We start from the raw sequence: 18,498 nt of genomic DNA, 5'->3' as shown, positions 1-18,498 counted from the left end.
CGCTGCACTGATCCCCTCCTTAAGAAACATCTATCCATGTCTGATTTGCGCCTTTGGAATGAGTTTGTTTTCCTCTTCATTTCTGCCCCAATGGGAGGTGATCACCAGTTCACTACCACTTCCTGCTGTCTGGGCAGGTGGTCGAGTGTGAGATGCAGGCTCGAGTCAGTGTTTCTCCCAGTCAGCTGGCAGGTCTCAGGCTCCCCGCCAAGTCATTTATATGCTCCCAACAGTTGGAGTCTCTCCCCGAGAAGGAAACACCGTGTTGCTGCAAGGTGGCCCAGATCAGAACTGCTAAATTTTCGGGGGGGTGTTGGCAGGGGGGGTAGGGAGAGAATGGGGATCAGGATACTGTAGAATGGCATCAGTCATCACATCCTAAACCTCCTACATGCTGTGTGTGGAAGCCAAGAAGGTCGAGGTGAACAACAGATGTTTGTACCTTCTGAAGAAGTTGTTTTTTTTAATCATTTGTGGCATATGGGCATCGTTGACTGGGCAGCATTCATTAGCCCATCCTTAGTTGTCCTTCCAGGACATTGCTCTGGAGTCACATGTAGGCCAGATCAGGTAAGGATGGCAGATTTCCTTCCCTAGGGTTAGATGGACTGGCCATGCTAAATTGTCCCTTCGTGTCAGAGAGACAAGGTAGGGTAAATGCATGGGGTTATGGGGATAGGGCCTGGGTGGGATTGTGGTCGGTGCTGACCTGATGGGCTGAATGGTCCCCTTCTGCACTGTAGGATTCTATGATCCCTAAAGGACGTTAGTGACCAGTTTTGTAATTCATTTGTGGGACATGGGCATTGTTGGCTGGCCACCATTTATTGCCATCTTAGTTGCCTGAGGGCATTGAGAATCAATCACATCGCTGTGGCTCTGGAGTTACTAATGGGCCAGACCAAGTAAGGACAGCAGATTTCCTTCCTTAAAGGATATTAGCGAACCTTTTTTCCATTCAATCGTGGGATATGGGTGTCGCTGAAGGATATTAGTGAACCAGATGGGTTTTTCTGATAATTGGCAATGGATTCATGGTCATCAGTAGATTCTTAATTCCAGATTTATTACTCACTGAATTCAAATTCCACGAGCTGTCATGGCGGGATTTGAACCCGGGTCCCCAGAACATTAGCTGAATTTCTGGATTAGTTGTCTAGCCATAATCCCACTAGGCCCAGAAATGTAGCTCAGAAATTACTGCACGTAATATTGATACGTGTTTGCATGGAATCTCCTTGCAGTTTTAGTGCTGGTAAATTTTTAATGTTAAAACAGAAAGATTGTTTCGTAAAATTGTGCGTTAACCCATAATTAATAACTCAGCCATTCTCAGGCTCCGAGTATCAACACAGCCATCGAGAATTGAAATATTTGTTATGTTAAAGCAATGTCTGCATGACTGTGTTTAAACCTGAATAGGTGTAAATCTTTTTGTCATTTGGAATTGTTAGCTAGGCCAGCAAGGAGCCAATTATTTACCAGTCACGCAGGGGAAGCTGCGTACGAAAGAGGAGGAGAGCATAGAGCACACTTCAGAGGCTGTGGCTTTGGTTGAGTCATGGAAATTCAGCCTCCTGTATTTCTGCCAGGGACTTGTCTGCCTGATGAAGGAATCGTGCAGAAAATTGAAAGTGCCTTGTTTATGTTCAGTGTTTGGGAAAGGAGACAAGTTTGCATATCAAATTAAGGGTGTAAATGAGTAGCTGGTCACTTGGTGTCAACACAGCAGTGCTACCCCTTGGCAGGTGATACTTCATAGCAGGAACTGCATCCGACAGAAATCCACAGTGTTTGAAAATCCAAGCCAACATTAGGGAGATGTTACTACCCAACATACCATTACCAGGATGGGGATTATTGGCTGGAAGAGATTAGAAGGGTAATCAGCCCAATGTAATCCTCTGCAGGAATGGTGGTGATATGGTTTCCAGTTAGGATGCTCTGTGGCTTGGAGGGGAACTTGCATGTGGTGGTGTTCCCATGCATCTGCTGCTCTTTTCCTTCTAGATGGTACCTACACCACATAGATGGACATGGGTGTCGCTGGATAGCCAGCATTTATTGCCCATCCTAGTTGCCCAAAGACAGTTGAGAGACAATGACATTGCTGTGGCTCTGGAGTCTCATGTAGGCCAGACCAGGTAAGGATGGCAGATTTCCTTCCCTAAAGGACATTAGTGAACCAGATGGGTTTTTTTCTGATAATCGACAATGATTTCATGATCATCAGTCGATTCTTAATTCCACATTTTTTTTATTGAATACAAATTGCACCATCTGCTGTGGTGGGATCCAAAGCCGGGTCCCCAGAGAATTAGCTGAGTTTCTGGATTAATGGTCTGGCGATAACATCACTAGACTATCATCTTCCCATGGATTGCAACTGCTCAAGACGGCAGCTCCCTACCACTTTCTCAAGGGCAATAAATGCTGGCCCAACCAATGATGCCCAAATGACATAAAATATGTTTTTATAAAAGAAATCCAATCGAAACAATGGAACTTATGGACAACTATGTTTTGTCAATGTGCCTAATCAGATCTCAGCAGTCTGTTGAGAAATATTTCAATTTGAGCGGAGCAAGCTCTAAGATTTCCGTGTTAGTCTGTCTGTTTAGAATGTTAGCGAACCAAGAATCAAATTAAAACCTATATTGGAAGCTCTGTGTTTCCTCTCAGTATTTAGTCTAAACCCTGCTAGAATAAACCTTCTGAATCTAATAAACTCATTGGAGTTTAGAAGAATGAGAAGGGATCTTATTGAAACTTACAGGATACTGCGAAGCCTGGATAGAGTGGGCGTGGAGAGGATGTTTCCACTAGTAGGAAAAACTAGAACCAGAGGGCACAACCTCAGGCTAAAGGGACAATCCTTTAAAACAATGATGAGGAGGAATTTCTTCAGCCGGAGGGTGGCGAATCTGTGGAACTCATTGCCACAGGAGGCCAGGTCATTGAGTGTCTTTAATAGAGAGATAAATAGATTCTTGATTGATAAGGGGGTCAGGGGTAGGGGAAAAGGGCAGGAGAATGGGGATGAGAAAAAAATATCAGCCATGATTGAATGGTGGAGCAGACTCGATGGGCCGAGTGGCCTAATTCTGCTCCTATGTCTTATCATCGTATGGTCTTATCTGTACAGAGAGAAGTAGGGTTAATGGTTCAGATCAATGGCTATTCATGCTTATCATCATCTGAAACCTGAAACATTAACTGTGTTTCTCTCTCCACCAGCCCGGTCTGCTGAGTAATTCCAGTGCTTTCTGTTTTTATCCCAGATTTCAGACATCAACATTATTTTGGTTTTGTGTCCGTGCTAAACCTTTCCATGTCCCATTTGTCCTTTTGAGAAGGGTTAATCACGAGAAACTGTTTTTAATGGTGTGAAAATGGTTCCTAAATGACCGCTTTGTAATATTAGTGAAAGGATTGCAAATGAAAAATATTTACCAGAAAAATGGCATTGATTGTAGGTTTCTGATTGGACGGGAGAAACCCGGAGAAACCAGTGAAGTGGCTCAGCTGATTCGTCAAACCCTGGAGCAGGAGAGACGGCAGAGGGAGATGATGGAGCAACATTACGGCCAATATGTCGATGATGATGAGGAGGTAGGAAATCTCAGAAATATCATAAACGTACCACTGAAGAATCATCTTCAACTCTCGTTGACAGCCAAACTAATAGATGGCACGGTGGCACAGTGACTAGCACTGCTGCCTCACAGCGCCAGGGACCCAGGTTCGATTCCCGGCTTGGTTCATTATCTATGCGGACTCTTCCTATGGTTTCCTCCCACAGTCCGAAAGATGTACTGGTTGGGTGCATTGGCCATACTAAATTCTCCCTCAGTGTACCCAGACAGGCGCCGCAGTGTGGCAAACAGGTGGATTTTCACAGTAACTTCATTGCAGCGTGAATATGATTCTAATAAATAAATAAAATAGAACTTCCACTGCATATGGTGTGGAAGAAATAACATTTTTCATTTTGCGACCTTCATTCATGAGGGATTTCTGCCCCTCTCCGTGGCACGCGTTCCAGTGGCGGCGGAGCACGCCAGTGGCCAGCGGCGGGATCTCCCAGTCCTGCTGATCTCGAAGGTGCATTGCATTGTTCATTGGCTTCACGAAGGGGCTTCCTGCTGAAGTTGGGGGGGGGGTCATCATAGGCGAGACTGGAAAGTCATGCCAGTGGAAAGTGCTGGAGAATTCAGCCCCCAGAGCCATAGGATCATAGAATCCCAGAACACAGAAGGAGGCCATTTAGCCCATCGAGTCTGTATCGACCACAATCCCACTTAGGCCCTATTTCTGTAGCCCCGTACATTCACTCTGCTAATCCCCTGACACTAGTGTCAATTTAACATGGCCAATCAACCTAACCCGCACAGTTTTGGAATATGGGAGGAAACTGGAGGAAACCCACGCAGACATGGGGAGAAAGTGCAAACTCCACACAGACAGTGATCACAAGCCGGAATTGAACCCGGGTCCTTGGCACCATAGGACAGCAGTGCTAACCACTGTGCCATCTAGCACGGTAGGTTCTAGGCAACCAATGTGTGGAGTGTGCACACAAAATTGATATTGCTGATCAGTCGCAAGGGGCAAAATCTTCTTCGAGCGGGTGGGACTCGGACCATGTAAAGATCTGTCTGGTGGTCTTGGGGTGAGGGCGGCCGGAAAATCCCACCCAAGATGTAAAAAGTCCCTGTATCTCCAATTCACTTCCCCCCCCCAAGGAAAATGGCTTATTTCACAAGAGTTCCTGTCACCAACAGGTTTGGGACATTAGTAGTGGGGGGGCCTGATTGACCACTGTTACTTTGGAAGCTTTGCGGAAACTCTAGGGAAACAGCGTCAATGGTTTCCACTGTTTCTGCAGCTTTCCATAAATCTCCCATTGAAGCTATGATGAACGATCAGGAGACCCACTCCCACAAGGCAGGAAAATGGGGATGGGGAGCATATCAGCCATGATTGAATGGCAGATGGGCCAAATGGCCTAATTTTGCTCCTATATCTTATGAACGCAGCCTCCCCCAACCCCCTTAACCTCTGCCATAGAGGTTTGTCGTAAACTCTAATCTTTCCAGTAGTTGCTTCGATTAAGCAGACAGATTATTCATCAATCTGTGGATTGGTGCAGCCTATTCAGGATTATCTTTCCTGTTTTGAAGTTTCCCTGTAGCCTCGGATTTTGATTTGGCATGATGGAGCAAAAGGAAGAACAAGCTAAAGTAGGAAAAGTTGTTTTTCTTTGGGATGCATGGGGACTACCATCGCTCAGCTACTGTTCATAATTTGCTTATTTGGAAGCAGTCAAGTATAAATGAAAATAAATCTTATAGAAACTTATAAGATTATGAAGGGAATAGATAAGAAAGAAGGAGGAAAGTTGTTCCCACTGGCAGGTGAAAGTAGAACTAGGGGGCATGGCCTTAAAATAAGGGGGAGCAGACTTAGGGCTGAGTTGAGAAGGAACTTCATCACACAAAGGGTTGCGAATCTGTGGAATTGTCTGCCCAGTGAAGCAGTTGAGACTACCTCATTGAATGTTTTTAAGGCAAGGATAGATACATTTTTGAACAGTAAAGGAATTAAGGGCTATGGTGAGCGGGCAGGTAAGTGGAACTGAGCCCACAAAAAGATCAGCCATGATCTTATTGGATGGTGGAGCAGTCTTGAGGAGCTAGTTGGCCTATTCCTGCTCCTAGTTCTTATGTTCTTACATTAATAAAAACAAAATACTGCAGAGGCTGAAATAAAAACAGAAAAGGCTGGGTAAACTCAGCAAGTCTGGTAACTTCTGTGGAGGATGCAACAGCGTTTCGAGTCCGTATGACTCTTCCATCAAACCGAAGAGGGATAAAAATGTGATAGTTATATAGTTGGGGTTGAGAGAAGGGGGATGGGGCAGAATAGAATAGGTCGGGGATCGGTCGGAACTAAGGAGAGATTGATAAAGATGTCATGGACACAAGACAAAGGGAGTGTTCATGGTGGGATTAAAGACTGAAGAAGGTGCTAATAGCAGTAAAAACTAAAAGGCTAGTCCTCAATGGGAGGAAAACTGAACAACAGGTGGCCTTGTGGAAGAGAGTTAGCATATGTTAGGGCAAACCCAGGGAACTAACTAACAAAAACGGGGGAGGATCAAGATAGCAGGGAATTCCACAGTCCAGAATATTAAGATACAGCAACCTCAGGCATAATTGGAGTTTAGTACTACATATATTCCAGCTTAGCTTTGGTGCTCAGGGGTGTGCACTGACCCACATGTATTGAAATTCATTATAATTGGGTCTGCACTGCTACATCAATGTCTTCCAGTGGCTATAAGTACCCCGCAGAACAGCTCACAGCCGCCGAAGCTCACAATTCACAAAAACTTGCCTTGGGGGGATTACAATATGCATCCTTAAACATCAGCTGCACAGTTACAAATAAGCGGAATAAACAAAACGACCTAAGGAATGGTTCCATTCAGTTTTGCTTTGCTGAGTACACCAGCCAATGCTGAGCAAAGGCTGGCGTCACTCCAATATTGAGAATTGAGTCTGAGGTCACTCCCCAGTTTCACGTGGATGAGGAAACTATTTCCCCATTGTTCTATCCAGCATCACCAAGATCAGAGCTGGAACTTTGTCCTTGCTGTGTTGAGGCTGATGTATGTCTCGTGCGCAGAGCAACTTAGCAATGTCTTGTCTCCTATGGAACAAAGACCCTGGGGGCAAATGGGTGGCATAATATGGATGACCAATTGGATCATATATTGCTGCTATCTTACTATAGCATCCTTACAGTGCAAAAGGAGGCCATTTAAAGTTTATTTTTTGGTCACAAGTAAGGCTTACATTAACACTGCAATTAAGTTACTGTGAAATTCCCCTAGTTGTCACACTCTGGTGCTTGTTTGAGTCAGTGTACCTAATCATCAATTTGGCCCATCAAGTCTGCACTGACCACGATCCCACCCAGGCTCTATCCCCATAACGCCACCTATTTACCCTAGCTAGTCTCCCTGACACTAAACGGCAATTTACTATAGCCAATCAACCTATCCCGCACATCATTGGAGTGTGGGAGGAGACCAGAGCACCCAGAGGAAACCCACGCAGACAGTCACCCGAGGCCGGAACTGAACCCAGGTCCCTGGCATTGCGAGGCAGCAGTGCTAACCACTGTGCCTTCATGTCGTAAGGAAACCCAGAGGACAGTTGCCCAATCCCCTGACCGCTTTCTGGGAATCTTGGTGTTATTTCAAATGATGCCATATCCAAGATCTTGTGGAGAAATCCATTTATTAAATATTACTTCTGAGACTTTTTTACAGCCAAAAACAACATCAGTCACGACAGCTGATGTCACAGCTTCTGTTCAACTCTACTTCCTACATGTGCCTGAACTTTGGATGCAATATAAAGAAAAGAGATATTGTGCACGTATTGTATATATGCACAATATCTATACACATAATATTGCCCCATCCATTTGCAGATCGCACAGGAGATTAGTTTTAAAGAACAGGGGTTGGCGTGAATTGCATATGCTTAGCTGCAGCTCAGAGTAAACTAGGGACTGCTGGAGATCCTTGGGTTTGACATGATGGGCAAGTTTGGAGAACACATTCATTTCTAACATCAAGTATTCACAGAATCAAAGAATTTTTACAGAACTAGGCCATTGTGTTTGTGTTGACTCTCCAAATAAGAGCCATTCCTCACCCTGCTCCCCATCACCCTCCACATTCTTCCTTTTCAGATAAGAATCCAATTCCCCCTCAAACCCCTCGATTCCTCCACTACACCCCTCAGGCAGCACGTTCCAGATCTTATGCATTCAGTATGTGAAAAAGTTTCTCCTCATGTCTTCTTTGCTTCTGTTGCCAAATAACTTGAACCCGTGCCCAGCCCTTATTCTCTACCCTTCCACCAGCGTGAACGCTTTTTCCTTATCCACTTTCCCTGGATCTCTGAAGATTTTAAAAACCCCTCAACCTTTTTCTGTCCCCCAGTCAGAACAGTCCCACCTTCTCCAATCTAGCTACGATACTGAAATTCTTCATCCTTGGAACCATTCTCGTGAATCTTTTCTGCACTCTTTCGCATGCTGTCACATCATTTCTGAAGTGTGGCACCTGGAACTGGATGCAGTATTCCAGATGAGGCTGAACCAGTGTTTTCTACAAGTTTAATGTAAGCTCCTTTCTCTTACATTCTGTGCCCCTTTGAAAAAAGCCTAGGATGCTTTAATTACCACTCTCTCAAGCTCTCTTGCCACCATCAATGACTTGTATAAAAAGATTCTTCTGCTCCTGCACCCCCTTTTAAAATCTAAAGAGAAAACGCTGGAAAATCTCAGCAGGTCTGGCAGCATCTGTGAGGAGAGAAAAGAGCTGATGTTTCGGGTCCAGATGACCCTTTAAAATCTAGCCAAATGAGCTAACCAGAACTTCAGCACTAACAAAGTATATATTGTTATGAAGCAGAGGTTGACCCCCCCCCCAGCCCCCGCTCCAAGAACTAACACCTAACCACTCGAAGATTAGTACTCGCCCTATAATCTGTGAAAGTCAGTGTGAAGTGGTGTAATCTGCTCTTCAGAAGCCTTTAGTGGTTAAATAAAAATAATTCCCTGACACTCTCTCTAAAGTCAACAAGTAACACTTTATTTATCCAACTAACAGTGAACAAGTTAACTAAACTATTAACACACCCAATAAAACGTGATTCTAATGGAATGCTGTTTAGATAAATACAATTCCCACCCGTTAACAAAAAAACAGAATGTTAGCCTCTGTCTAAATTATAACCAGGTTCAGCGTCTTCTGGAATATTCTAGGCCTTTTCTGTTGATTCTTCTGTATGGGACTTCTTTCTTCTTTGGTACCTTTTCTATCGAGATGAGGCTTTGAGCTAATAGCTGTGAGCTGTGGCAGTTGCTCTCCTCCTCTGTCGCACTGCCCCCTTCCTTTTATACCTGTGATGACGTATCGATATCCCCCACAATATGATTGGTGCTAGGTTGCCAAAACCATCAGATTTAAATTTAATAGATCCTTAGGATCTAAGCGTCTAGTTCAAATTGATCGACTGAATTAAAAAAAATTCAAATGCCTGAAAGCCTGTTGCCTTGGTAACCCTGCTGCTTGGCCTTTCGACGCAAATGTCTCATTTTGGGTTCTCTATGTACTTGCAGTTTTTTTCCCTCTTAGCCCAGAAAAAGCACCACATTTTAAACAGGCAATTTTACAGATACCAATCTACAATTACTCTACTCAACTTCGCAACACTATTAACAAAAACTAGCGGGAGAAAATATTACATGGGTCTGGGGAGCAGGTGAAATGATATTTCTGAGGTCTCTCCTGTTACTGAAATGCCAACAAATTTGTGAGTTCCCTGAGACCGTGTATGTTTGAAGATGGCATTTATGTTGTGTCATGTTGGATAAGAAATATCATTTGAAAAGCAACCTGATGGTGACAGATTTACCGTCAGCGGGGATCTTTCTGTACAGAACGATGGGCAGTAGCAAATACAATACAAAAGCTGATAGAAATCAAATGTAACACAGCACATTTAAAGAACAGATCTTGACTGGGGAAAACCGGGTGGTCAGGAAGAGCTGGTGTGTTTGAGGTTGCGGGTTCACAAGGAGGAGGAGGCAAGCTTTCCCCTTCCTGCCCGCCACGGGAATCGTAGCGGGTGAGGAACAGGGTAATGCAATGGTTCGTTGACCTCGCAGGGGATTTTCCAGTTTTGGGGCGTGCATTGCTGGAAAATCCCACTCAAGATCTTGAAAACAGCATCTCCAGTGGAACTGTTTTTAAACCGATATGTAGTGAATGTAAGTGATGAAGTTAAATGGTGAATCAATATAAAACAACAGTAAGATCCCAGCAGAAGTACCATCTATAGTTTTGGATACAGGAAGAATATTCAGGCGATCGAGAAACCACAGTATAGATTCATTAGAATGCTACCTGTCATGAGGAAATAAAACAGCAACTTATGTTTAACATATTAAAAAGCCCCAAACACTACACATGAGCAATATCAAACAAAGCATGATGCTGAGCTGTGTGAGGAGTTAGCGATTAGATGACCAAATGTTTCTTCAAAGAATCAAAGAACCCCTCTAGTGCAAAAGGAGCCCATTCAGCCTTCACCAATTCTCTGACAGAGCATCCCACCCAGACCATAAGAGCTCGGTCTCTTCTCCCCGGAGAGACAAAGGTTGAGAGGCGACCTGATAGAGGTTTATAAAACGTTGAGAGGAATAGATAGGGTGGATTCTCGGAGGCTATTTCCCAGGGCTGAAATGGTCGCTACGAGAGGACACAGGTTTAAGGTGCTGGGAAGCAAGTACAGAGGAGATGTCAGGGGTAAGTTTTTCACTCAGAGGGTGGTGAGTGAGCAGAATCGGCTGCCGTCGGTGGTGGTGGAGGCGAACTCGCTGGGGTCTTTTAAAAGACTCCTGGATGAATATATGGGATTTAATGGGATTGGGAGTTACAGATAGTTCTATGGCTTGCTAGGTATAGATATGATCGGCGCAACTTGTGGGCCGAAGGATCTGTTTGTACTGTAGTGTTCTATGTTCTATATTCCCGTAATTCTTTGTATTAACACCCCCCATCCCCCACCGCCACTTCCCTTAACTTACATATCTTGAGACACTAAGGGGCAATTTACCATGGCAATCCACCTAACCTGCACATCTTCGGACTGTAGGAGGAAATCGGAATGCCTGGAGGAAACCCATGCAGACATGGCGAGAACATGTAAACTCCACACAGACAGTGACTCAAGGCCAGAATTGAACCCAGGTCCCTGGCACTGTGTGGCAGCAGTGCTAACCACTGTACCACCATGCCACCCTAAGGTTGGCTTTTATGTGGAATGTCTTAAAAGAAAGAAGTGTTGTAGAGATGGGGAGAGATGAGAGTATTCCAGAGCTTAAAATACAAAACCAAGCCATTGGGACTGTCCTTAGAGCAGAGAGATTATTGGATTATTTTTTAAAAGTTTATTTATTAGTGTCATAAGTAGGCTTACATTAACACTGCAATGAAGTTACTGTGAAAATCCCCTAGTCACCACATTCTGACACCTGTTTGGGTGCGCTGAGAGAGAGTTTAACCTGGCCAGTGTACCTAACCAGCATGTCTTTTGGACTATGGGAGGAAACCGGAGCACCTGGAGGAAATCCACACAGACACGGGGAGAATGTGTAAAGCCCAGACAGTGACCCAAGCTGGGAATTAAACCCAGGTCCCTGGTGCTGTGATGCAGCAGTGTCACCATATTTGGTGCAGGCGTTGAGAATTGTGGTGAGATCGGGTAAATCGAGATGGGCTGTCTTCAGTGATTGAGGGTGTCAAGAATGAGAGATTGTAAGTTTGAATGTAAGAATTAGGACAGGATGGTAGAAACTTTGCAGCATGGTTTTGTGAGGCTGTAAACTGTACCAATTAGTGACCAAAGAAGAGACCCTCAACATTTAAGAATAAATTAGGTAGGTGGTTGAAGTTAAAGCGATAAAGGATCATGTGATCACTGCAGTACATGTGATTGGGGCTGAACACTATAGAGCAGAACCATCAAAACAGTTGGGCTGAATGTCCTTTGACCGAATAGTAATTTCTACCTAATGCATTGAGTGTGTGCGCATATCGTCATGTATGGAGTTGCTAAACTCATCGAGGAGTCAGATTATTAAGAAGTGGCAAAAGGACAACCCCAGAAACTCAAATTCATGGTGCACAATAAGGCTGAAAGAAAATGCCTTCATTATCAAATGTAGTCGAAATCTTCCTTGATGCAATGCCATGTTCCGCTGCTTCTATGTTCATTCACCATTTGAAACCTCACAACTGATCATTCCATTTTCTATTCTGAACTGCGTTGTAGGATTTAGAGTTATTTTCATACCAGATGGGTGTCACAGCCAGTGGCCTTCTCAACAACAATAACAATAATAACAACAGCCGACTATTTGTGAAGGTTTGTGGTGTTGGAGTGCTGTTGGATTGGAAAACCCTGCATGGCGTGATCTCCACTTTGCTTTGGATTGCTCTTTCTCTCTCTTGTGTTCCCTTTCCGGTAGACACGAAAGGCCACATTTTCCATCTTGGCGGAAGGGCTGTGGAAGGTTAGCACGGCCGACAATGGAACGGCCCAATTTCTATATCAGTGGCACTGCCAAATTTCCCAGGATTGGCCCAGCTAAGATTGTTTTGATGTGGTTCTGGCTGAATGCCTACCTGCCTTGGGGAAGTGACCCCTGGGAGAGGGAGGAAAATTGTTCTTGATGCCTTTGACATCTGTCATAGCAGAACAGCGCCACCTCCAGGACAGAGGATGAGGAGGACCAAATTGAGCGAGGAAAACTATTTCTCCCATAAATGATTGGTCCACCTTTTACAGTAAGAAGTCTCACAACATCAGGTTAAAATCCAACAGGTTTATTTGGAAGCACAAGCTTTCAGAGCGCTGCTCCTTCATCAATTGAGTGGTCTCCATTCATCTGACTTGAAAGCTTGTGGCTCCACATAAACTTGTTGGACTTTATCCTGGTGTTGTGAGTCTTCTTACTGTGCCCACCCCAGTCCAGTGCCAGCATCTCCACATAATGGCCACCATTTACAGAGCATTGGCCTCCAAGAGGATGCTACCATTGCTCAGAGCCAATGCCACTGTTTATTTATGTATTCTAGTTGTTCCTTTGAATATGGGAATCTGCATCTGTGAAGGAAAACCCCAATCCCGGGGATTCTCTCCACTTACCATCTCGGAATTGCCTGAAATCAGGTGGCAAGGACAGGGGAAATCCAGCCTTTTTCGTGTGAATAGGCTTTTCAGTAGCAGTAGAAACCTCCGAGAAGAATCAGGAAACCTTTTTAAATTAGAGCAGTTAATCGCTGTCGGGTCAGTTATAATTTTTTTTTTGGCTATTTGGAAGTAAATCAAAAGCGCAGATGTCTTTGCCAGGAAAACTCTGTTGGGGGAATTCTTCAGATCTGTATATTTTTGGGTGCTAAATATCAGTTTGTGGAATGGAACTCTTTTGAAAAGTAATGTCAAGATCATAAATCAAACACAGCAGGTCATGTATTATGTAGGTCACGCACAGAATAAAACTCTCAGTAGATTCTCTCTGTACTTAGCAACTTTAAGCACAATTTACCATTTCCTACTCCAGATATCGATTGTTACTTTTTTTTTATTAATTCGTTGTACATGTGTGCCGTTGGCTGGCCAGCTTTTATTGCCCATCCCTACTTGCCCAGAGAGCGGTGAGGGTGCTGTGGTTCTGGAGACGTGTGTAGGTCAGATCAGGTAGATTTCCTTCCCTAAGGGACATTCGTGAAGCAGATGGTTTTTACAACAATTGACGGTGGTTTCATGGTTGTCAGTAGATTCTTAATTCCAGATATTTTTGATACTGAATTCAAATCCCACCATCTGTTGTGGCGGGATTCGAACCTGGGTCCCCAGATTTAATGTCTATTGTGGACATTTCAACTTTATTACAGACCAGATTAGAATGGCTCAAACTTGTTTTTGTGGCAAATGGCGAAGGGAGAGAGTGATCCAGTCTGGGCAGGCTTGACATGAGCCCAACGCCTGAAAGATCACCTCTCCATATGATCACGCCAATCTTCCGGAAGTAATAAGGATGATTATTCTCTGCAATCCCCCTGCCACGTGCCAGACAGGCGTGCCTTACCTGAGGTGCACCATGACTATAACCAGATTTCCAGGCAGAGGCTGCAGGAGAAACAGCTGCTGGCTGCTTGGCCATGGGTCTTTGTAGCAGAAGGTACTTCTGGAGAAGGAAGAGGAAAGACTTCATCCTCAGCCAACTTTCTCCTTTGAAGTGCTGTCCAAGACCTGTGGCAATTCTTTTAGGGTCAGCAGGAGTTCCTGAGGCAGTGAAGAGTTAGTGAGTGAAGTGTTAGTGAGTGAAGTGATGGAGACTACATGTTCTTTGCTGGGAACTCAGTCCTCCATAGACACAGCAAAGAGACTCCAAGTGGGTGGAGTAGATCATGACTTTTACAATAATGATAGCCTGGTTGTATAAAGACATGTATATACAATATAAATCTACATGGTGGCACAGTGATTAGCACTGCTGCCTCATAGCGCCAGGGACCCAGGTTCAATTTCAGTCCCTATCTGTGTGGAGTTTGCATGTTCTCCCTGTGTCTGTGTGGGTTTCCTCCGGGTGCTCTGGTTTCCTCCCATAATCCAAAAATGTGAAGATTAGGTTGATTGGCCATGCTAAATTGCTCTTAGTGTCATGGGGATTAGTAGGGTAAATAGGGGAATAGGGCCTAGGTAGGATTGTTGTCAGTGCAGGCTTGATGGGCTGAATGGCCTCTCTCTACACTGTAGGGATCCTATCCTAATAATATCTCCCATTCATTGTCCAGCTGATCCTGCCAGTGGGATCTCCCAGTTCTGTCGACTGCAGCTCCCACCACAGGTTCCCTGGTGGCCGAGGGTGTGAACAACGGGGCGACCCATTGTCGGCAGCGGGACTGGAAGGTGTTGCCACTGGCTAATGGTGGGTTGCCTCCGCTGCCACAAATTGCACTGCAGGGTGGGGAGGATGTGGAAAATCCTGCCCACTGTAATGGACAGGGAATATCGCAGGCTGCTCAGTGTACAGGAGAGACCCAAACTGACTCAAGTTCTCCTGAAGGACATTCTCTTCAACGTTGAGAATATCATTAGTGTTACAACAAAGGCCTGCTGAATCTCACAGAAAGCATAAGCTTTGGATGATACTGAAGTGCTGTTTATAATGCCAATGGATGAAGAGTTTTAAATAACAACTAGTCACTTGATGAATATATCCTATCAACACTAAACTGTCAACCACAATACCTCCTTTGTCCACCGAATGCATTTCTGACAAAGTTGATTTACTCGATTGCAGACACAGAAACCTTTTCTGAAGCAAAACAGAGCTATAAGTCTTCAAAATGTTGCCCTTTAAACGCTGTTGTTGTTGGAATGAAATTTTATTGTTCCATGCAGTGTGTCAATGCAGCCCATTTGAATGTCTAGGGCTGGACTTTCATTCCCAGGCTGGGCACCAGTGGTCAGGAAACTTCCCAGCTCAGCCCACACGCCTCGAGAGAAAGTAGCTGCGGTGCCGATTGCGGGCCAGAGTAGAGCTAACCAAATCGGGAGGGGGTCGGGGGGCAGCTACAGAGGCCGTGTGGTGTCCAAGCGCACACACACACACACACATATACAAGCATGCGCGCGCGCGCGCACACACACACACACACACACACACACACACACACAAGCATGCACACGCGCACACGCACATGCACACAAGCATGGACACAAGCATGTGCGCATACACAAGCACACATGCATGCACACACACACACACACAAGCACAGACACACCCACACACACACCCACACACACAAACTCCCCTTCCACTCATCCATGCCAACCGGAGGGGTATTGCTAGGCATGGAAGGATCGTGGGAGTAGGAGGGGCTTAGCTGGCATAAGGGGCGTGAGTAACCAGGGTGTTGGGGGTGAGGGGAGGGCATACTTCTGCATAGGGAGCGTGAGCAGTATCTTTTGAACTCACCTTTTACATGCGCCCTTCTTACACACTATGCTTCATTATAGAGTGCCCTGAGGAAGTGTGAACCATGGCTCTTGAAAAGCCTGGCCTGCCACCATGAGACTTGCAGAGGAGTGGGACATGCCTCTCTTCAATGGAGACAGTCAGGTCGGCTGCGCTGGGTGTGGTCTTTTGACCCAAACCTGCCCGCACCCTGAAGAAACACTTCCCGAAAATCAGCCAGCCAGGGAATGTGGTCAGGAATCCCAGAATCGGGACAGACCCAAAGTTCTAAAAGGGTTCCCTGAGCCATCCCTGCTCAGTGAAACTCCACGCCTAACAGCTGGTGCCACAGAGTGACGCAGCTGAACCTCTGCCTGGAATCACACTGACTTCCTGCTTTAACAGGGACACAGAATAGAGGTCAGACTCTCCCCTGACACAGGAAGGAATTGGGGGGGTGTGTCAGTGAGAGAGTCGTCTCCAGACTGTTTTCTCAAGCTGATTCAGAATGGCCAGCCTCAGGCCTCTGAGCTGGTTTGGGGAAGAAATGGAGAATGCCTTTTTAAAAAAATTATGTAGATTAACACAGCAAAATTGTGACAAATTAGTGGGTCATTCTCACCGCACTTTAGATATTCTCTCTTTACAGATGGCTGAGGTTGGACATTATAATGAGCCATTCAAGTCTGTAACTGATTCTCTAATATCTATATGTACATATATATTTATTTGTTTCCCTTCTTTATTCATTTAACAACTGGAAATTTGCGTCATTCACCTTAGAACCATAGAATCCCTACAGTGCAGAAGGAGGCCATTAGGCCCATCGAGTCTGCACTGACTTCCCAACAGAGTATCCATCTAGACTCTCTCCCCGTAACCCCACTTACTTACCCCACTAATTCCTCTAAACTTCACATCTTTGGACACTTAAGGGGCAATTTTTCATGGCCAATCCACTACTAACCTGCACATCTTTGGACTGTGGGAGGAAACCGAAGCATCTGGAGAACCGTAAGACACAGGAGCAGAATTAGGCCAGTGGGCCCATCGAGTCTGCTCTGCCATTCAATCATGGCTGACATGTTTTTCATCCCCATTCTTCTGCCTTTATAAGGAAACCCAGACACGGGGGGCGGGGGGGGGAGGTGGGGAACGTGCAAACTCCACACGGCTCCCTAGCAGGGTGGAGATGGGGTGGGGAAGGAGTGGAAAATCCCCTCAGGAAACAGTGCTAACCACTGTGCCACCATGCCGTCCTCTAGATCCAAAAATTGGTCTTCCTCCCTGATATGTCAATCATTTTGATGAGTTCTTTTTTATCTCACTTTGACTGCTGTTCCCTATCATCTCTGCACTGATGCAAGGGGTGAAAATTGTCAGGATAACTTGGTCTGAGCACTGAAATCTCCTCAGTAGGTGGTTTCACACCCATCGGTCTTCGCATCTGGTGTTATAACTCAGTTCCTGTGCAAAACCGCTTGTAAAATGTGTTCAGGTGATTTATTGGGCACGTGTCAATTAATTAAGCAGTGATCTGAATCTTCAGAAGTTGTGAACATTTCTGCACATCCTTTTGAGACATTTAAAATGTGTTCGAACCCACTGCAGCTGTGGGCATGCATAAATATGGACCTGCATGGAGCTTCCTCTGACCGACTATGTAGAATAATTGTGGTAAAAGCAGAGAATGCTGGAAAAACTCAACAGGTTTGACAGCACCCGAAGGGAGAGTAAACAGAGTCTGTTTAACTCTTCATCAGAGAGGGAAAATGTGTTGGCTATTCTACCGTAGCTGAGAGAGATTGCAACAAAGACGTAGCAAACTTAAGAACAAGAGACAGATGGTCTGATGTGGGAATGGGGGGGGGGGGAAGGGAGAGTTTTCACATTGAATCAAAGGAATGTGTAGCTGTGCGCCAAATTTTCCATTCTCACTGGCAGCAGTGACGGGACATGCAACTTTGGAGAATTCCAACCACCCTTTCAGCATCTACCCTTTGAAAGTCCTTTACGATTAGCTGACCTTCTAAACTCTAGGCCTAGTTTACTCAACCTCTCCTCATAGAAAATCCCCTCAGCCTAGGGTTCAACCTAGTGAGCCTCCGTTACATTCTCTTTATATCCTTCGTTTGGTAAGGAGACCAGAATTGTATACATTATCCCTGATGTCGTCTCACCAGGGCTCCATATAATTGCAGCAAGACCCCTTTACTCTTCGGCTCCCATCATTTGTAATATAGACCATAATACCATTTGCTTTCCTAATTACTTGTCACATGATGACTTATGTATGCAGTTGGGCAGAATTTTATGTAAAAATTATTCGTGTCAAAATAGGAAAGAATCACACCAAATTCTGGGCGAGCTCCCTGTTGCAATTGTAAAAAACCTAAGTGCAAAAAAAAAGCCCAGATGCAATTCTCGCCAATAGGGGAAGGGGCAGAGCCTAATCTCACCTTGAAGGCGGCTGCTGAGTTCTTGGGGCGCCATTGTGCGGTACCCCAATCACCCAGTGTACTGGGAGATCTTCTGTCATCTCGCCCCACCCCAGCCGCCCTCTGGACACACTGGCGGGTCGAGCTGGTAAGGTCACAGCCACAGGTTTTCAGTCACTCCGAAAGGGCAGCAAAACCAGCCTCCAAATGGCACAATCCTGTCACTGCCCAGGTTTGCTGCAATCCCCATTCTCCTTTCCAGCAACCAGGAATAATAAAGTAAAATCTAAGGGAATACACAGCACCATTTGTACATGACAAAAATACATATTTTAACAAAAAATAATGAAACAAAAAAGCAGGTGGCAAATTTAAGTATTTAAAGTAGCCAAAATAGGGAAAGCCAGTCAGCAATTTGTGATGCTATCTGGTAGATTGATCCATG

The 18,498-nt window shown here is 45.1% G+C and overlaps 1 protein-coding gene across 1 annotated transcript in view; it reads left to right on the top strand.

The window, feature by feature from the left end:
* The window catches only part of LOC145359265 (neurabin-2-like), a 236,776-nt gene that overhangs the window by 176,104 nt on the left and 42,174 nt on the right, over nucleotides 1-18,498 (top strand). The window contains exon 6 of the mRNA XM_080213792.1: nucleotides 3,477-3,612. Coding sequence (XP_080069918.1) covers nucleotides 3,477-3,612 — 136 coding nt within the window. The remainder of the gene's footprint in view (nucleotides 1-3,476; nucleotides 3,613-18,498) is intronic.

The sequence above is a fragment of the Carcharhinus amblyrhynchos genome, chromosome 27, assembly GCF_965287045.1.
Source record: "Carcharhinus amblyrhynchos chromosome 27, sCarAmb.v2.hapA, whole genome shotgun sequence".
NCBI lineage: Eukaryota > Metazoa > Chordata > Chondrichthyes > Carcharhiniformes > Carcharhinidae > Carcharhinus > Carcharhinus amblyrhynchos.
The sequence above is the reverse complement of the archived record's forward strand: the minus strand, read 5'-3'. Positions and strand labels throughout refer to the sequence as shown.